This window comes from Lutra lutra, chromosome 13 (assembly GCF_902655055.1).
Source record: "Lutra lutra chromosome 13, mLutLut1.2, whole genome shotgun sequence".
Lineage (NCBI taxonomy): Eukaryota > Metazoa > Chordata > Mammalia > Carnivora > Mustelidae > Lutra > Lutra lutra.
Window position 1 is genome coordinate 29,408,571 of NC_062290.1, and position 21,629 is coordinate 29,430,199.

The following is a 21,629-nucleotide window of genomic DNA, read 5'->3' on the forward strand; positions in this document are numbered from 1 at the left end:
TAATTACTGTTTTATATTTTCGTTCAGTTTCAAACCATATTTGTAATAAGTATTTAGACTTTCTTTATTTTTGAGCTCTTAAGTTTGAATTATCTCTCACTTGGGAAATGACATATATACACACACACACACATATATTTTTATCATATATATATATATTATTTTTTTTTAGGGGGGGAAGGGGCAGAAGGAAAGGGGGCAGAAAGAATCCCAAGCAGCCTCCATGCCCAGCAAGGAACCCAACATGGGGTTTGATCTCACAATTCTGAAATCATGACCTGATCCAAAATCAAGAGTCAGATGCTCAATCAACTGAGGCACCAAGGAACCCCAGTATTTTTTTCTAGAAGCGTGGATATTTCTGAGCCCTCCCATACTTAGGTTGGCTTTTTATTGTATTCAGTTATGAGCAATCCTTGGCTAGGTATTCTTTTTTTTTTTTTTTTTAAAGATTTTATTTATTTGACAGAGAGAGAGAGATCACAAGTAGGTGGAGAGGCAGGCAGAGAGAGAGAGAGAGGAGGAAGCAGGCTCCCCACTGAGCAGAGAGCCCGATACGGGGCTCGATCCCAAGACCCTGGGATCACGACCCGAGCTGAAGGCAGAGGCTTTAACCCACTGAGCCACCCAGGTGCCCCATTGGCTAGGTATTCTTAGGATTTTTTTTCCCTCCTAAATTGACTCTAAACCTTTTCATTATTATCCCTTAGTATTTCTGAGGAGAAATCTGATATCATTTTTTAAAAATTCTTTAAAAGTAGTCTGATTTTCCTGCCTAGAGACTCACAGATTAAATTTTTTAATTTATGTAATTCAAAACTTCCTAGAATGTAGCTAGTTGTGGGGTACCATTTTTAAAAAATCAAATTTATTAAAGTATGACTTAAATATAATAATGTACACACAGTTTAAGTTTTGTTCATGAGGTTTGGCAAATATATACACCTATGTAATTAATCAGCACTCCTATGAAGATGTAGACTATGTTTGGTACCCTGGAAACTGCCCGTGCCTCCACCATCTGTCTAGTCAACCACTGATCTGAGTTCCATATCTGTAGATTACTTTTACCTCTTCTATGGATTCATATAAATGGAGTTATTCCGTTCATATAAATGGAGTTATACTTTTTTGTGTCAGCCTTCTTTGGCTCTACATGTTTGTGACATTTATCCATATTGTTATAGGTAGCAATAGTTAATTCTCTTTTAAAAGAAATTGATGGGGGCATGTAGCTGGCTCAGCATATGACCCTGATTTCAGTGTTGTAAGTTTGAGCCCCATGTTGGGGTAGAGTTTACTTAAAAATTTTTTTTTTAAGAAATTGATGAATAGTTGCCCATTAGATGAATAAACTGCAAGTTTTTGTTGTTGTTGTTGTTTGTTTTTTAATCTGCTCACCTGTTGAGGGAAATTTGCATTATTTTTGGCCATCGCAGAATATATGCTGTGGATATTCATGTATAAGTCTTTTTGTGGATATCGATTTTCATTTCTCTTGGGTAAATACCCAACAGTGCAATTGCTGGATCATATATGTATATTTTAACTCTGTAAGTATCTGCCAAACTAGTTTCAAAGTGATCGAATCATTTTTTATTCCACTAGCAATGTATGAGAGTTTAGCTGCTGTGTGTCCTTGCAAACACTTGGTGTTGTCAGTCCTTTTAATTTTAGCCCTTCAACTGGGTGTAAAATGCTATCTCCTTGTGTTTTGATTGCATTTCTCTGATGGCTAATGATCCTGAGCAACTTTTCATGTACTTATTGTACATTCGTAGATCTTCCTTTAAAAGCATCTCTTCAAGTCACTTATTCATTTACTTAAAGTGGATTTTCAAGTTGTTCTGTTATTAGATTGTATATACTGTATATATATTGTACTTTATATGCTCTAGATACAAACCCTCTGTTGGATGTGTGTATTGCAAATATGTTCTCCCAGTCTGTATAGTTGGTCTTTTCATTTTTTTTTTTAAGATTTTATTTATTTATTTGACAGACAGAGATCACAAGTAGGCAGAGAGGGAGGCAGAGAGAGAGGAGGAAGCAGGCTCCCCGCTGAGCAGAGAGCCCGATGTGGGACTCGATCCCAGGACTGGGATCATGACCTGAGCCGAAGGCAGAGGCTTTAACCCACTGAGCCACCCAGGCGCCCCGGTCTTTTCATTTTTTACTTATACTCTCTACCACTGATTTTCTAGACATTCTGTTCTTTAGTAATTACGGTACAGATTTAAGTTGTTACTCTAACGGTTTCTTGTAATTCTTCCTCATCCTTTTTATCATGTTGCTTTGTTGTCTTTTGATCTTACTCTGTTACACTGTCTCAGACTGATGTCTTCTCATGGCTTTTTACTATTTTTTCATAGAAGTCATGTCTTCTTGTATGATAATGGGAATGCGAGTTTCCTAAGCTCATTTTCATTTCTGTAGTAAATTGATTTCTGAGGCTTGGAGAAAGTCTATGGATTTCCCTTCTTTCCGTTCACTGCCCACTTTCACTGCATTCACTGCGGCCTGAAGCCCTCTCTCTGTTCATCACATGCGAGGCTACTGAAGTGCATGGCTCCTTTATCCAGGCTCTGGTGTCTCCTTACCAGTTGTCTAATGAAGTTCTGCTGGACTCCCATAGGATCTTTTTCTACCCTCCCTACTAGGTTTCATGACATGCTGACTTCATTGAGTACGTCAAACACTACAGTCTCAAACAGGCACTGATACCCAGACTCCGCCACCAGACTCCATTGCTGTTATTGTGGTTTACTTGTGATGACTGCATCTCCCAGGATGCTGTGTGGCTCTCCCTACCCCCACCTCACCAAGGCTACATACTTCCTCATTCATGATTTGGCCCTGCAGTTATGAAGTAAAGGTTTAGCAGTGTTTCTCAAAGTTGAGCATTATTTATCTTTGCGGGGGGGGGGGGTATCTCCAGATTCACTGGAGTTCACTTAAATTATTTGTATTAGAATGATATTTTAGAAAGTATAGATATAAGACCAGGCATAAACTCTTATATATTATATGTGTAATATTACACATTATAATATTATATAATAACTCTTATACATCTCTAAAGCCAAAATTAAATATAAATTAAACATAGACCAAACTATTAAATCAATAAAATTCAAATAAGCAACTCAGTTTTAATGTAGAGATGAATATTTTGCTGCGATAAAATTGTCCCTCACGATATGAATGTAGAGCTGGCAGCTTCATGAAGGTTCTTTTGAGATTATTGTGCCTCTTCTACCCTGAGCCATATTATGATATTTTTCTCCACCACTTTTTTCTTTCATGTGTTGTCAAGCTTTTGTTTACACAGCATACTGTGATGTCATCTAACCTTTACTCACCAAAACGACATCGTTATGTTCTTTTCTCATTATCTCTCAATAGTTAAAGCAGCACTGCATGTCCCTGTGCAGTCATTTGCACTAATGCAGATGTGAACTCTGAAATTGTTTGGTAGTACCCAGTTATATCTGCATGATCCAACCTGCTTGCGAAATCTGGCCCACTGCCTGTTTTTGTAAATAAAGTTTTATTGGAACATGGCCATTGCCTATGGCTGCTTTCATGCTGCAGTGGCAGAGCTGAACTGCAGCAATAAAGACTGTATGGCCTGCAAAGTCTAAAATATTTATTAACTAGCCCTTTACAGAAAAAAAAAGCCTTCTGACCTCTTTGATATCTGTCATTGTCTGTCTCTTTGAAGATTATAAAAAAATCAATACAAGAGTTGACGTTAAAATTTCCATGGAAAATGTTCATACTTGCAGAAATATGTCTGTGGATCTCTTTTTCAGAATTAGCAATTCAGGGCAGAGTTGTAACAAAGCAGATGCTAAATTGTGATTTGCTTATGTTCATACCACTTACGCTTATGTGATAACATGGGCTTCCATTCATACTACTGACACTTACGCGGTACGGAGCAGACTTTACCAATTTAAATGGAGGGAGGATTGAGCTAGATGAGGAAAAAACTCTATGCCTAATACTGCAGTTCCCCTGCAGTCCACAGCTGGGGTTTTTCAAAGGACAACCAGGAAAGAGTACTAACAGAGCTCTTTGCCAGACCCAAAATGGCTGTCCTGACGATGGAATAATGTCTCCAAATGTCTCTGCACTCCTTAGAGAAAAAGGGTATGTGGCTACAAGATGATACTACTTCCTTTCCAAGTTATGTTTTCTAGATTGTAGATTGGTCTCCTAGGACCTCCACTCTGTTGTGCACAATGCCCTTTAAAACGATGAGCCCTCCTTGAAAACACTAGCGGAAAACCCAACCCACAAGTCACAGTTTCCATCACAATGACACATCAACGTGATTAGCACATTTGCCAGGCCCCAGCTGATTTCTCGGAAGAAGCAAAGCACCTGGGAGCAGCATAATGTGATGAAGAAGATACCAGCTACAGAAATGACAGCAGCCCTTGGGTAGGGGACAAAAATCAGAAGACGGACCTCCGAGTCCTTGCTACATGGGGAAATCCTTCCTCCTAGCTGTTTATAAAAAGAAGGCTGATGGTTTAGATTGTAGCTTGATGACCATCATAAGAATTTTATTAGCTCAGAAGTCACCCACCTTTTTTTCAAGAAGGCTACGTCAAAGCTATAGATTTAGATTGACTTGTTTGGCTCCTTTATTATTTAACTTCCTTAGCATAATTGAATTCTGGCAGGCAGCAATGTTAGCCTGTGTGTTGTCATCGGCCTCTATTCCCTGCCGAAGTGTAGCTCAACTATTAAGCACAGAGACCCCATGCCCAAAAAAGTGCTCTGTATGTAATAGGTGCTTGATACTTGGTTGAATAAATGTGTTCTGTATGATCGGGTAGAAGTAATATGTTCATGGAAGGAACATTTAGAAGCACTATTGAATAGTAACAAAAATGATTTCGGGGTCATTTCTGTAGTTAGGCTTCTGCTTAGAGTTTATGCCTTTTCTCTATGCTCAATAAATAGATTTTAAGAGAAAAAACTGGCGTACTACATTCCTGTTTTTCCCTGTTTGGCAATTCTTTTGTTTAGTTTTATTTATTTTTTTCAGGGTCTAATTTAGTATATTCCTACTTCCTAGAAAAATAAAACATTCCACTTGTTTTTCATGGAAAGCCTCAAGTAAATAAACAAAATTAACTTAAGCTCCTTACAAATGTAAGAAAAGAAGCATATGAACAAGTGAAAGGTGGTAAAAACTATATGTGCCCTCACAAAGTATCTGATTTCATTTTTGTGCAAAAGTAAGAGACTGTAGACATTACTTCATCCTGGGCAAAATGCTACTCTGGCCTGCCCAAGACTAACTCTCTGACATTCTCTCTCTTGACTCTGTGTGGGAAATTCCAGGAAAAAGCCAAGATTTCAAGATCCAGACCCTCCTGTGTGCAATTGAAAGCCAACTTTCTTCCCTCTTAATGGTTCAACATGAGCAATACTATTTAGACTGCTCCCACAGTATGCGAGCAGGAATTACGTAGAAGGAAATGGTAAAGTAAAAGACATTTAGGAATGGTTATGATTAAGAGTTTTCACCACAAAGAGAGAATGCAAAGTAGAGAAAGCTTCTTGTTTCAGAACTGAGGAAACTTTATTCTGGGCACAAACATTATATTTCATGGGGTAGGAGTATAGAGTGAATGCATTCATCTTTTCTCTTTGGAAAGCTACTGGTGATTGAGACAGTGTTCTGCTCTGTTAACCTCCCTCATAAAGTCTCAAATTAGGCCCTGGCACTTTCCAAATCTTTGTCAGTTTGTGATTTGCTTTTGACTAGTTCTTGCTTGCCCTCTTCCTGTTGCACTTAACCATATTTGCCATCCAGGAAGGTCATCATGATTTCTTTTGGATAATGATGATTCCGGCAGGCGTGTTCCACTTCTTTTTGCTATGGATTTTTGTCTTGGGCTTGGCATTCATGGATTTTCTCCCGTGAGTGAAGTTCGAAAGTGTACCTGTGACCATCTGGAGCAGTAGGATTTGGTGTCTGGTTTGCTGACCCACTTGGTACTTAAGGTTAAGGGGAACCAGGTAATTTGTGTCACAGGTCAGAATGGTGCGTGAGATTTGGAAGAACAATCTCGGAGCTGCATATGCCTTTAGGAATTCATTAGCCACGAGGGAAAACCTCCAAATTTATGGAGGTGCTTGTGCTCTCAGCTCGGTAGGTGGCGCTCTTTTACCTGGTTCACAAGAACGATCTTGAAGGTCATTCTCTTCTGGGTCTCCTGTGCCGCAGGCGGTACCATGTTGCCGGGAAGGAAAGCTGAAGCCCTGCTGGGTGGCATCGGTGCTTGAGAAGCAGTGGCATGACCTGGCACATGGCCTCGGTTAGGCAGTCCCGGCACATACCAGTCCAGAGCATTCTTACTGTCTCCTTTGTTCTGGTGCCAGTTCCCGCCCTTGAGCAACAGCAGAGAAGAACTAACGAAAGACAGTCACGCCATGGGTATTCAAGAGGGTGGCACTAACTCATAAAACCAGAACGTGTAGACTCAGCAACTACAAAGTAGTGAAAGAGAAAGGACTGGGGTTTGCTGAAAGACCCGAGCACTGGGCTAGGAAGCCAAGGGAAGAAGAGCAACCCAAATTGGGACCTTTACCTCTTTTTTGTGTGTCTGTTATTATAAGAAATACATAAGATGTATAAAACGTGCACATTGTGAATGGTGCGACTATCTACATTTATTTATTAATACACATTTTCTTATATACATATGTTCCTGTACATATTAAACATCTTGAATATGTGATACAAAGATATGCCAGAATCATGAAATAGCTTGTTGTATGGAATGGTTTGGGCTGCAAACTCAAATTAAGAAGAGTGGCGAGAGAAGGATTCAGTGTTGAGGTAGGAAACAAGCAGTGACTACAGAAGAATTGAGGAAAGAAATCTGATATGTTAAGTAAAAGCATGTATCAATTCGATGTTTCCAAATGCTTCATGTTATTTGTCTAACCTACAGTGCAAGAGTTTAAAAGATAAAGTGAATGCTTTTAGTAGGAAGAATTTAAGAGCCTGTCTCAATTTTCAGTGAAAACAATAACTCTTTACATACAGAAAATTATGTGAGATGTTTAACTTTGCAAAGATAAATAATCTGCTTTTGCCCCTTGCAGAAGCAGAACGGTTATGGGTGCTGTGGCTATATTTTTGCAATGTGTTTTGTGAGTATTTCCAAGACTCCCCTAGAAACAGGACAGTGACTTTACATACATTTTGTATTTCCTTTATTATTCGTAAATAGTTAAAATATATATATATATATTTTTTCTTTTTATAAGAATGATACTCCCAAATAATTGGCAAAGTTTTTCACAGAAAGTTTTTTCTTTTTTTGGCAGAAAAAGTTCTCGCTCCCTGCTGTGGACTGATTCCATCATGTTCTTCCTTTTTCCTCTTCAGTCTTCCTCCCTTAGAAGATAGAATCTTCAAAACTATTCATAGGGCAGTTTTGTTTTTTTTTTAAATGTGATACATAAGAAAATAATTACGGCAATTGTTTTAACACTGTCTGGTTAGAAGAATTTTTCAGAGCTAAATTTTAAACTGCTCTTGTGATTGGAAAAGTAACCCATTTCAAATCCTTAACCTACCCTACAAAAAATACAGTGATCTTGTGTTTTTTCTGAAGAAAATTTCAGGCCCGTTTTGGTCATGAACATGTCTATTTGGATCTTGTAGCAGCTGTTATTGTGATTATAAGAACAATCCTTGATACGATGTATCTCTGTCTTTCTAGTGAGGCAATCAGAGTATAAGAATTTTCCACCCTAGGGGCGCCTGGGTGGCTCAGTGGGTTAAGCCGCTGCCTTCGGCTCAGGTCATGATCCCAGGTCCTGGGTTTGAGCCCCACATCGGGCTTTCTGCTCAGCAGGGAGCCTGCTTCCTCCTCTCTCTCTCTGCCTGCCTCTCTGCTTACTTGTGATTTCTCTCTGTCAAATAAATAAATAAATAAAATCTTTATTAAAAAAAAAAAAGAATTTTCCACCCTAAATAAGTTCCAATTTGAGAAGGTGGTGTAGGGGTATTCAGGAACTTTCTGAGGCCCAGAAGGGAGGCGAGATGGGTGGCTGCTCAAGCCTGTTGGGTTAGGGAGTGCCACTTCCTTTAGGCCCCTTCCTCCCTCACCCCTCCCTGTTAGTCTTGCTAATGAATCCGGCCTGGCAGTGAAATCATCCAGTGGTGTGATGGGCTTCTGGCCTTTGCAGAGGAAAAACTCTGGGTTAATTCAAGTACAGCGTGTTCTCTTTGTTTTGCAGCTGGTGTAGCAAGGGAGTCTAGGGCAAGTGGATTGAATCAAAAAGGAAAATGAAGGCATTCACTGTCTATTTCATCGAGGATGGCTCATTTAAAGTAAACACCATTTAAATAGTCTCCAAATGGCCCATTCTATATGAAGTCATACAGGATGCCCCCTTTGGGCTGTCATTCTCCTTTAAATGGATCGCTTTGTGTGCACTGCGTTTTAATGCCATTCAACCTTAAACCCCATATGTGGGCCTCATCAGGCCACAGGCTTCAGTGCACATGTGGCAGCCATACCTTCAACATTCTTTGTCTCTGCCTCCAGACAGTCAGCCCAAGCAACAGGGGGAGGGAGTTGTAAAGACAACAGCAGTTAACATTTCTTCAACACTTATTATGTGCCAATTACTGTGTCTAGTGATTTCTCTGTATATTATCTAATTTAATCCTCACATAACCCTAGGGGGCAGGTACTACAATGATTCCCTTGTTACAGGTGAGGGGATTGATGCACAGAGGGATTAAGCAGTGTGCCCACACTGGTAAGTGTGGCTCTAGGAATTGAACCCCAGCAGTCAGATTCCAGAGCTGGAGCTCAATCAGTGGACACATTCAGGAGAAATAAGCTCTCATCAATTCTCTTCTCAGGGTAGGCTTATCCCAAACAATAGCTAATCCAGAAATTATTTCTCTTTGTCTTTGGAATGCATGCTCTGCTTTCTGCGGGCAGAAGTTCTACCTTGTTACTTGCCTTTTTTGCAGTCGGGTTTGAGGATGAGATCAGGTATTCCTTGAGCACCCAGCTCTCGGTGGCAGTGGGCGGTCTTCATACAAGATTGGGCTCAGTGGAATAATCCATCAACAGACAACCCAAATGAGGCTTTCCTACCAGACATGCCCTCATAGTAAGAAACTAGTAAAAACCTCCCCCAGAGAACTGGAAGCATTCAGTTGTCACAGCAGTGGCTCCAAATGTTCACCCAGGGTTGGGCAAAAAGCCCAGGGCTGGACAGCTTTGGGGAACTTCTGTGAAGGGTCCAAATAGGGTCTCTGGGAAGTGTGTTCCTGGCCAGTTCCTTTTGGGTGGCACCCCCCCCCCCCATGGGCCCGTCCCTGTTTAACTGGCCTTGGTAACCTAGAAAACCTTTTTTTTTTTTTTTTTTTTGCTGTGAAAGCTTCAAGTATAAAACAGTTTACTCCACATGAGCTCTACTAAGTAGAGGAGCTTCAAGAATCTTAAAAAATAGGGCGCCTGGGTGGCTCAGTGGGCTAAGCCGCTGCCTTCAGCTCAGGTCATGATCTCAGGGTCCTGGGATCGAGTCCCGCATCGGGCTCTCTGCTCAGCAGGGAGCCTGCTTCTCTCTCTCTCTCTCTCTCTGCCTGCCTCTCTGTCTACTTGTGATCTCTCTGTCAAATAAACAAATAAAATCTTTAAAAAAAAAAAAAAAAGAATCTTAAAAAATAAAAAAGTCTTGAGGGTGGTATAGAAGAAAATCATCTTGAACATTTAAAATACGGGTTTGGGTGATGTTTTCCATACGTGCCCCCCACCCCCATCCTTTTCTTTCCATTGTTTAAATTCAGAAAAGACAACAAGGGAGCAGTGGGAGTTCTGAAATATTTTTGTTGGACCTAACTGAGGTTCTGCTACCACTTTTGCTATCTTACTCCTAAACTTCAGGTCATTTAAGGTTTCTGCCTTGAAAAGAAAAGAGAATAGAATAGAAGAGAAAATTAATGTCATTAATTTCTTTATGGCATCTTCTTCTTCTTCTTCTTTTTTTAAAAAGATTTTATTTATTTATTTGACAGAGAGAGACACAGTGAGAGAGGAAACACAAGCAGGGGGAGTAGGAGAGGGAGAAGCAGGCTCCCTGCTGAGTAGGGAGCCTGATTTCGGGGCTCGATCCCAGAACCCTGGGATCATGACCTGAGCCGAAGGCAGAAGTTTAACAACTGAGCCTCCCAGGCGCCCCTCTTTATGGCTTCTAATGCCCTCCCCACATCTCCTCTAGGATACAGATATTCTGATAAAGGCCCTGGGACAAGATATGATTTGGGCACTCTGTGACCTTGTGCAGGCATCTAACAGATACCCCTTATTCCATTAGCACTGTCCACTCTGGAAAGCAGTTCTGGTTCCTGCTGTTTCCACAAATCTCTTCTTGCCCATGTGCCAGATGTACGGTACAAGAACTGGAGGACAGCAAAAATCAGATCAACACTTTTGATGCAAACTGTAGGGAGAAAGCCTACTGTGTACACGCTTTCATTCTTTTCCCTCCCAGCTTTTTTGAGATATAATTGACATATAGCATTGTTTAGGGGATACAGTGTCATGATCTGGTGTGTATATGTTGCAAAATGATTAGCACAATAAAGTCGGTTAACACATCCATCACCTCATGTAATTATAATTTTTTTGTTTTGTTTTGAGAACTTTTAAGATCTAGTCTCTTAGCAACTTGCAAATCCATGATACAGTATTATTAACTAGAGTCACCTGGCAGCATATTACATCCCTAGAACTTATTTATCATATAACTGGAAGTCTGCACCCTTGGACCCCCTTCACCCATTTCTCTGCCACATCCCCTGTTGTCAGTCACCAGTAATCTGTTTCTATGAGTCTGATGGGTTTTTAGATTCCACAAATATGTGAGATCATTCACTATTTGTCTCTCTCTGACATATTTCACTTAGCGTAATGCCTTCAGTGTCCTTCCATGTTGTCCAAGTGGCAGGATTTCCTTTCCTTTTTTTTAAAAGATTTTATTTATTTATTTGTCAGAGAGAGAGAGAGCGAGTGAGCACGAGTACAGGCAGACAGAGTAGCAGGCAGAGGGAGAAGCAGGCTCCCTGCCAAGCAAGGAGCCTGATGTGGGAGTTGATTCCAGAACGCTGGGATCATGACCTGAGCAGAAGGCAGCAGCTTAACCAACTGAGCCACCCAGGTGTCCCAGGATTTCCTTTCTTTACGGCTGAGTAGTATTCCATTGTGCATATATACTGCACTTCCTTTATCCATTCTTCCGCTGATGGACACGTTGGTTGTTTCCATGTCTTGGCCATTGTGAATAATGTTGCAGTGAGCATAGGAATGTCGAAATCGCTTTGAGAGAGTGATTTCATTTCCTTCGGGTGTATACCCAGAAGAGTCATTGCTGGATCATATGGTAGTTTTATTTTTAATTTTTTGAGGAACTTTTGTACTGTTTTCCATAGTGGCTGTACCAGTTTACATTCCTAACAACGGTGCACAAGGGTTCCTTTGCTCCACATTCTCACCAGCGCTTGTTTCTTGTCTTTTTGATACCAGCCATTCTGACAGGTGGGAGGCAATATCTCCCTGTGGTTCTGATTTGCATTTCCCTGATATAATAAGTGATATTGAGCACCCTTTCATGTACCTGTTGGCAACTTGAATATCTCCTTTGGTAAAATGTCTGTTCAGGTTCTTTACTCATTTTTAATCATATCTTTTGCTATTGAGGTGTATGAGTTCTTTATATATTTTGGATATTAATTCCATATCAGATATGTGGTTTACAAATATTTTCTCCCATTCTGTAGGTTGCCCTTTCATTTTTTAAAAAATATTTTATTTATTTATTTGACAGACAGAGATCACAAGTAGGCAGAGAGGCAGGCAGAGAGAGAGGGGGGAAGCAGGCTCCCCGCTGAGCAGAGAGCCTGATGTGGGGCTCGATCACAGGACCCCGAGACCATGACCTGAGCCGCAGGCAGAGGCTTAACCCACTGAGCCACCCAGGCGCCCCGCCAGCGTTTTATTCTTTTTTTTTTTAAATATTTTTATTTATTTTATTTGAGAGAGAGACTGAGAGAGAGCATGAGCGAGGAGAAGATCAGAGAGAGAAGCAGACTCCCCGTGGAGCTGGGAGCCCGATTCGGGACTCGATCCCGGGACTCTGGGATCACGACCTGAGCCGAAGGCAGTGGTCCAACCAACTGAGCCACCCAGGCGTCCCCAGTGTTTTATTCTTAAAAGGGTTTTTTAATAGGCTGTTGTCTCTTACTTATCTCTAAATTGTCTCTTTCTTCTGAGGTATATTTTATCATTTTCATATTACCTCAGGACCAAAAATATTATTCTTTTTTTCTTAAGATGAACTTAAGAAATTAATTGACTGATTATTTTAAATTTTTTATACTAGAAAGGCACATGTTCAAAGAGTCAGTTCTATTGGGTTTATTTTAATTTAATTTAATTTTTAAAAAGATTTTATTTATTTACTTGAGAGAGAGATTGGGAGAGAGCGCAAGCAGGGAAGAGTGGCAGGCAGACAGAGAGGGAGAGAGAGAAACAGGCTCCCTGGCCAGATGCGGGGCTCGATCCCAGGACCCTGAGATCATGACCTGAGCCGAAGGCAGATGCTTAACCCACTGAGCCGCCCAGGAGCCCCAGTTCTATTGGGTTTATTATACTCCTCCCCAAAATAGCAGTCCTCAGTACCTCTATTGTATTTCTTCTGTTTCAGAAGTAACCACTTTTACCTGTTTTATTTAGCTAATTATCTGGTGTATATGTCCATGTTGTTCAGTAAGATGCATGATGTTTGCATCATGCAAGTAAGTAAGATGTTTGGGGATAATAAGGCTTTAGCTCTCTCCACCCTACCATCACACACATACCCCTTCCCAAATCCCATCATCCTGATATAATTAATATCATAACCTTGATTAGATCAGTATTCTTTTTTTTTTTAAAGATTTTATTTATTTATTTGACAGAGAGAGATCACAAGTAGAGAGAGAGGCAGGTGGAGAGAGAGGAGGGAGCAGGCTCCCTGCTGAGCAGAGAGCCCGATGCGGGACTCGATCCCAGGACCCTGAGATCATGACCTGAGCCGAAGGCAGCGGTTTAACCCACTGAGCCACCCAGGCGCCCCAGATCAGTATTCTTTATATTATTGTATCTATGCTGTTAAAAGTTGAGTCTTGTACAACTTTGATTAATTACTTACAACTTTGATTACTTTGATTACAACCTTATTATTTCTGTACATGTTCTTTTTTCATGGGGGTTACTCATTGTGTTATTATTTGTTTTTCCTATTTGCATGGTTTTCTAAGTATTTACCAACCCCAGAGGCTTTGACAGTTGTTTAAATCTGCTAAGATGCTCAAATACATCAAGTTTTCTATCAGTTTGCTCCTCCTAAAAAAAAAAAAAAAATTTGCTCCTCCTGAAGCAGCCTCTCCCCAGGCTCTGGAAGGTCCTCTGAAGAGTAGGGTTGCCCTCTCTGCTGGGCTGTAGCTGGCTCCTGGGATCTCGTTTCTCCATTATTCTACAGGTTCCCTTTGCTTCTCTCCTGTGTTGGCTTGTCCGCCTTCCTCTTGGTTTACTATATCTTTTTGAAGCATATTTTACATACTTAAGTAGCTTCCAGAGAATAGAATACGTGGGAGGTGAATTTTTGTGAAACTGCATGTCTGAAAGTGTCCTTATTATATGTGATTTTCCCCCCCTCTTTCTGGAAGCTTGTGGAATCTTGTCTTTGTCCCTAGGGTTCTAAATTTCATAACGATACATCTCAATGTGGATTGATTTGTATCCAGTGTCCTGGGTGTTATGTGCCCTTTTGAAGTTGGAAGCTCGTGGCCCCTTAAATTGGGGGAAATTTTCTCAATTTTTTTAACTGACGCTTTCCCCCCTTCTATTTTCTCTGTTGTCTTTTTCTAGTACTTCTATTACTTGGATATTGGACCTGCGGAGCTTTTCTACTTTTCCCTCTTTTTTTTTTTTTTTTTCTTCTTTTGCTCTACTTTCTGGGAGACTTCTCCAACTTTATAGTCCATCTCACACCTTTATTGAGTTTTTCTTTTCTTCTGTCACGTGTTTCATTCTCTTTACTTTGGAATGCTCCTTTTGTAAATTATACTATTTTTATTTCAGCACGGCAATATTCAGCTCCTACTGGGTATGTGTTTGGTGTTCTCTGAAATTTTCTTCTCCTTGCGTGACCAGTGACCTTTAACTTGCTTGTTTCTGTTTGTTTTGGTCTCTCAGTGTCACAGCAGCGGCTTTCTAGAGGTCCTGGAAGTGCTTGATTTGTCTGTAGGCAATTAGGAACGGGGACTAAAATGCTGATGGGAAGCTCTGAGTGCCCGTGTAGGGCTTCTCAACTGTGAGTTTCACCACAGGCTGATCATAGGACACCTCGGAAGTGAGTCTCCTTAGTTGTCTTCTCAAGGACTATTTAGCGTTTTTTCGTTCCTCTGCCTGGAGGGCAAAAGCCTGATTGCCTGCATTCAGGGAACCAAATAAGAGAAGATGGCTGGTGGTCTCAGCATCTGATATGCATATGTTCATCTAATCCCATTCATTTGCCGTCCACTGTGCTGTTTTCCCCGCTCCTCCCCCTCGCACCGCCCCCAGTCTGGAGGCTCTCTCTCTTACTCTCTTTAGAAAATGAGTCTCCAGTTATTTGCTGGGGCTTTGGGGGATGGGGAAATAGGCCATGTTAGCGGTAGAGATTACTTAAAAATAAAAATATTTTAAAAATCCCTTTACTATCCTTTAATTGGGTTTGGGGAAGAAGCAAACATAGCCTCATGTGTGCAATCTTCCATTTATACCTGAAAGCCTCACCATTGCTGTTTAGTTACTGATGCCCAAGTGACCAAAGCTTTTAAAAGGGAAATTCAATGGCCCATGGTAAACACTCCAAAATATCCTTCAGAGAAGGAATGACCAGACCACAGCGCTTTGAGTAAGAGAATTCGGTTAGTCAAGATTTTTTCTTTTAAACCGAGGCTGCTCAGAAGGTTTAGTTCCTCACCCACAGCTCCTTTCTTCTTCCATCTGCACCCTCCCCTCAGACCTCTCATTGTGTTGTCCGGTCCAGACTGAAGTTCTTGTGGGACAACCGTCGAGAGGCATCAGGCTGCAGAGGATGAGGTCCTGAAGGGAAGGTGGAAAAACTGAGGGAGGGGGGCTCGGGGCAGTGCGTCCTGTGGGATCCACGTCACGCTTTTATCAAGACTGCTGTGACTGTCTCTGTGCCCTTCATACTGGCTGGGGATCAGAGCGGCAGTGCTCTCTATGGCTTTCTTTCAAGCTCCGGAGAAACTACACACATCACTGGACTGGCTCCAACATCACCGGATTTGGTTGTCTCTTTAAAAAGGAGCGTGCCTTCAGCTTCTTAGTTGTGGTGAGAGGGATCTTAAGTGTGGGGGCTCTGACTCCAGAAACAGGATGACCTCACAAGCAAGCTGGAGAGCATGGCTGCCTCTGGGATGGGTGTTCAGTAGTTTCGAGCCTGCCCTTCTATAGTCCTTCAAATATCTCCTCTAGTGACTTCAAACTTGATGTCATGTCGTATTGATTCAAACTTGATATCATGTTTTTTCCCTTATGTTTAAAACTTCGTTTCCTATTGAAAATTTTGTTTTTCCTTTCTTTTCTTTTCTTTTCTTTTTCCCTTCCTCCTTTCCCTTTAATCTTTCTTTCTTTCTTTCTTTCTTTCTTTCTTTCTTTCTTTCTTTCTTTCCAACAAATATTTATTGAGGAGCCATATCTGCTAGGTCTGGGGATCGACATAGTCCCTGCCCATGTGGGCTTAGGTCCTGGCAGAGGCCCAGTGGAAAGTCTTGGGGTGGTGAGATGCAGCAGTGGGAGGTACAAAGGGTGTCGGATGCTTCCTAGTTTTGGGCGAAGAGGCCTGGGGATGTGAGGGGTGATGGCCCGAATCACAGTCATGCCCTTTCCGGCTGACGTCTCCCTGCTGTGTCCATGCAGCCATTAAAATTTTGTTTTTCATTGGAGGAGTTCTGTAATGTATTTCTTTGGATCTAAGTTAGTATAATTTCAGGAGATAATAAATAATGACCCCTCCACCTTCCTGAGTTCAGAATTAGTTGTGAGACAAAGAAGATAAGCATAAGGAGATAAAAACCTAACCTTTATTATTGATTTTTACTGCTAAAAGATTTTGAAAAATGTCACGTTAGGTCTGTTGGCCAGTATGGGCATGTTATTATTTCGACCCTGTGTTTGACCTCTTATCTACTCACTGACCAAATTGGCAATCATCCATGAGTGTCAGACACTCACTCCATGAGTGTCTGACCATCTAAAACTTTTTAACAAGAATAAGAGGAATAGCTCCTGTAAAGGAGTTAGTAAGAAGCTGAAAGAGAGGCTTGAGGTATTTGTGTAATAGAAGTTCCCTCCATGGAAAGTTCCTTCCCTCCATGAGGAGAGGAGAAGTATGTTCCATAACACGTGGTGATACCAGTTTCCCTGAAGGCATACCATCAATTTATAGCAGATGCTCAGGAAGAAAAAAAAATACTGTATTAGATCAGGTTGTATGACACATTTAGATTTCAGAAACATTAAAAGCATTTTCCCATCTTCGAAGTCCGGAAGGGTAGTGTTATAAGCAATCAATCATTTGTTCTTTTGGTAAACACCTTCACTCCGTTTGGCCTGAGTGGTGTGCACACCCTCGGCTGGGGCGGGGAGCTCCTGATGAAATTCCAGGCCTGTTACAAACGAGCTGGGAGTCCTTGGCTCCCCTGAACCTCTCTAGGCCTGGTTTTCATCTGCTTAGTGAGGAATGGGGGACCAGCCCAAAACATGAACAGAGAAAAAGAATAAAAGATAAACCTGAGCTTCCACAGGTAATTAGTTTCAGAGTTGGGACCAAAATCCAGGTATCTTCCTTTTCTAGTCTCATTGTTCTCTACCATGTCCAGTTGAGACTGATTCTTAAATCGAATGTATACAAAACAGTTTAGCACCACAGAAGTGATCGCTCTTTTGTTCATTCATTCATTCATTTACTTATTCATTCAACAGAGCATCTCTTTTGGTGCCAAATACTGTGCTAGGCAATAAGTATGAAGAAAACATGGTCTTGGGGCGCCTGGGAGGCTCAGTCAGTTAAGCTTCTGCCTTCACCTCAGGTCATGATCCCAGGGTCTTCGGATCGAGCCCCGCATTGGGCTCCCTGCTTCTCCTGCTCGCTCTGCCTGCTGCTCCCCCTGCTTGTGCACACACACTCTCTGTCAAATAAATAAATAAAATCTTAAAAAAAAAAAAAAAGAAAATATGTTCTTGTCTCTATAGCAGCATACAGCCTCTGCCTTTACATGTTTGTAGCCCTTAGGTGACCACCTCAAGTACCACATTTTACTTATAGCCTCACTTGAAGCACTTCAAACTGATCCCAGGTCTTCGAGGAGTTACAGACCTTGTTGGCTGCCCCGAAATAGTCAGCCCTTTGTGCTATCCCCAAGACCTGCAGTGATGCTACTGCCGTAGATAAGACCCACCCCCAAGAATAGCTCGTACCATCATAGCACACAAGTTCAAGTGCCTAAAGAGAAAAACTATAGAGTGAGGTTCAGAACCCTTCCTTGGCCTCATTATGGTTGTTTCTCTCCTTCTGCTTCTAGGGTGCACAAGCTGGCATTACTACGTCACCATGCCAATGCCAGCCTCCACCTTCACAATCGCAGTGGGCTCCTGGACAGAAATGAAGCCAGAGATCTGCTCGCCCAAGGATCTGGCAGCAGAGCGATCCCTCTCACCTTCTGAGACTGACTCCAGGTTGGTATTTGGGATCTTGCTGAAAAACAAACACTTAAGGGACCAGTATGATGCATTTATTCCAAGCACTGGGAACGTGAGTCATCCCTGCTGAGAAGCTAGACAAAAATATGATTAAGCAAAGCAGGAAAAACCCTACTGGGAGGGAAAGAGTTGAGAGGCAGAAACATGGACATATTATTCATGCAGAAAGAAAGAGAAAAGAAGGACATATGAAGTCCTCTGTGAAGTCAAGTGACATAATTTTATGTGTTGGGGTAGGTCAACAGAATCCTCAGACTCAACATTTTACCTCCTTTATTTTTTAACTTTGGTCTTTAGTGCTTAGTTGGTCAAAAACACAACTTAATGAAAAGGGGGTGCTTGTCTGTTGGATCACTTTGTGGGCCACCTGCTGTTTAGGTTCCCGGGACTGCTGTTAGCTGTTCATTCGTAGGGATGCCCGCTTCCCCCACCGCCCAGTGGGGCTAGTCAGCCTGCTTTGGGGCACCAGACACACGGTAGCTGTTGCAAGGTCATGGGGCTACGAGTAACCTACTGGCTCAGGACCTTTACCTTTGGTAGCGATTTCTTCTTTTTTCAGACTGATCAGAGCAAAATCTGTTTCAAGTTTTTTTTTTTTTTTTTTTTTTTTTGTTTCAAGTTTTTAAAAAGCAACACTGGCTACTGGGTATTCACTTGCAGCCTCCCCACGCGTCTAACTATTTCTAACTTCGAAAGCCAGAAGAGAGGAGGGGAATGTCTGTAGGAGGTACGAAGTGTTCAAAGTGTGCGGCGTTGCCTCATATTCATCTCTAGGACTTTTATACCCAGCTCAGTTTAATCACTTTTCCTGTTTACACAGAGTCACTAGGTCCAGTACCTTCTGGAGGAGAAAGCCCAGAGTAATGGTACAGATGGCTAGCTCATCCTGGAAGACCAACTAAGACATGCTTTGTAGCTCAAATTCCTTCTGTGCCAGCTGTGTTTTGCCATGTTGCTTTCCCTCCTCTCGCAATGGCTGCAGTGGCCAGTTGGTACTGTGAGGACAGAAAGCCATTAAGCCCCCTCCTGGGACAGGCATGTCTTACTGCTTGCATTTTGCTTTTTGGAGGAAGAGAGGTAGTTTCCACTTCCTGCTTAGTAACTTGGCTATTTTGGACTATCTTCCCTGAGCCATATAGAGTATCCTAGGGTTTTATTAAAATCCTTGGATTTTATTTATGCACACTTGAGAGAAGAGGAGAGTTGTGGACAGAAGTGATACATGTTACTTTCACATGGAAATATTTAATTGCATGTAAGACCCTAAGTGATCCTTCCCCTGCCACTGAGCTCAGAATAGGCCTCATTTTGCAATTTCGGGTAGCCCAAATTTCTGTGTGGGGAGGACAGGTGCCCTGGAGAGTTACTTGGATCCTCAGCGGACTTGTTATGAGCAAGAAATAAACTTTTTTTTGTTAAGCCACTGAAACACTAGGGATGTTTGTTATTCAACATATCCTAGCCCATCCTGAATTGATACCAAAATCACTGGATGTTTGAAGTCAGGGAAAGTCTTTTTTTTTTGTTTTAAGATTTTATTTATTTATTTGACGAACAGAGATCACAAGTAGGCAGAGAAGCAGGCACAGAGAGAGAGAGGAGGAAGCAGGCCCCCCACTGAGCAGAGAACCCGATGTAGGGCTCGATCCCAGGACCCTAGGATCATGACCTGAGCCGAAGGCAGAGGCTTTAACCCACTGAGCCACCCAGGCACCCCTCTTTTTTTTTTTTTTAAAGATTTTATTTATTTGACAGAGATCACAAGTAGGCAGAGAGGCAGGCGGGGGTGGGGGGAGCAGGCTCCCTGCTGAGCAGAGAGCTCGATGTGGGGCTGGATCCAAGGACCCTGGGATCATGACCCAAGCTGAAGGCAGAGGCTTAACCCACTGAGCCACCCAGGTGCCCCAAAGTCAGGGAAAGTCTTGATCTAAGTGTCATCTTGGTTAGTCCTGAGGGTATGCCTATAAGATAGATAAGTTTTATGTTCTGTGTTTATAGATAAAGGTACTGAGGCTTTAGACAGCAATGTGTCCGGTTTCATAGCTCTACTGAGTTATAACACCTGGATTCCTATCTGGGCTTAACTCCTTACAGAGGTGATTCAGAATCTTACCTGGGGACATTCTTTTTTTTTTTTTTTTAAAGATATATTTATTTATTTTAGAGAGGGCAAGCAGGAGCAGCAGAGGGGGAGGGAGAGAGAATCTTAAGCAGACTCTACGTGGAGTCCCATGTGGTTCTTGATCCCAGGACCCCAAGATCATGGCTTGGGCCAAAACCCAGACTCAGACGCTTAGCTGACTGCGTCACCCTGGTGCCCCTATCTGGGGACTTTTAAAAACTGTGTATAATGTCCACGCCTTGCCTGGAGTCCAATCCAGCTTCCTATCTGGACAGTCAGTCCCACGACTGAGTCACTGTTACTGATTGTAATGTGTTGCGCTGGTACAGAGGACAGAAGTTGAAAGTTCTGCCTTTGAGTGTGAAGGTGCCGTCCGTGCTGCTTGGGTAGGTTTCTTGGGGCAAAGCTATACTTTCCTGCTCTGTGGAATAAAGATAAATAATTTTAAATTTTATTTAAATTGTAAGATTTATTTAAAGATAAATAAAGATAAACAATAAAAAATTGGCTTGTGGGTCTCCAATTCTTCATGGTAAAGAAGCAGCTTCGGGGCTGCTTGACCATCAGAGGACGTGTGCCGTTGAAGTCCGTGCGCCTCAGGGGAAGGCAGAGGAAGAAATGTGTTCTTTTGTCTTTCTAGCTGTATTCCCAGGGATACGAGATTGGGGAGTAGGCAGCAAGCATTTCTTATGTGTTCCCTCTGCTGCCCAGAGGCCACTGAGGTGGCTTTTCATGTTATTTGCATCCATAATTCTGAAGGAGGAGGCCATGGCCCCTTCACGTTGGCATTCTGGGAATTCTGAAATTCTGAAATTCTGGTTGGGTTTTAGGAGAAGAGGTCCAGTATGACTCTTTTCATGTCCTTTTGAGTTGACAACCAGCTGTGACACAGGCAAAAGGAGAGCATAGGAAGTTTCATAACTGACAGAAGGTGAATTCGGGACAACTCAGGGGTACGGCCTCAGTGGGCTTTCTGATACTCTGTTCCCAAGCTAGACGGACTCACCCATCCAGTTACCTCCACAACCCAGGCCCACACAGCCTGCCTCATGTCCAAAACGTCCCCTGTCTGTGGGCAAGCAGATTAGAAAAGAGGAAGCCCTGTGTGGCCAACCCGATCAGAGCAACTCAAGCCAGGTCAAAGGTGCCAGTCCAGGGAGGCACGTTCTCATGTGGGAACGCGAGGCCTAGGGCATGGAGTCCTTCCCACACACTCTTCCATGTCTGACATGCTATGACTAAGTTTTCCCTTCATTTATCACCGTGCTTGTCCATCAGAAATGTACTGCTGATAAAATAATAGCTTGCATTTGCTTAATCCTCCCCCGGCTGTGCGCTTCATGTGCGCTGTCTTTAGTCATCAGAGGGTAGCTTTGTGCTTTTATCCATTAAATCTCTGGCTCTGTGCTCAGTTTGCCAACAAAGGTACTCTGAAGTGCCAACTACAGTCGTGTTTTTGGTTATGTTCACATCTGGTCCCCTTGCCTTCCCCACCCCCCTCTTCCACTTCAAACCTTCCTGAGACCACCAGTTCAATTCACGTAAATGTAACTTTTATAGGGGCCTTATATACCACAGGCTTTCGTTTGCCTAAAGTGTTCATCTGGGTCCCAGAAATTTGGCCAAAGTACTGGTCA

General features: G+C 42.2%; 1 protein-coding gene across 22 annotated transcripts in view; it reads left to right on the forward strand.

Annotated features, from left to right (window-relative positions):
* Positions 1–21,629, forward strand: part of AOPEP (aminopeptidase O (putative)) — a 346,305-nt gene that overhangs the window by 55,622 nt on the left and 269,054 nt on the right. For all 22 annotated transcript variants that reach the window (XR_007122249.1, XR_007122248.1, XR_007122247.1 and 19 more), the window contains exon 4: positions 17,693–17,846. Coding sequence is in view for 13 of the 22 variants with exons in the window: in XM_047699690.1 (XP_047555646.1) it covers positions 17,693–17,846 (154 nt within the window). In the remaining 9 variants the exon portion in view is untranslated. The remainder of the gene's footprint in view (positions 1–17,692; positions 17,847–21,629) is intronic.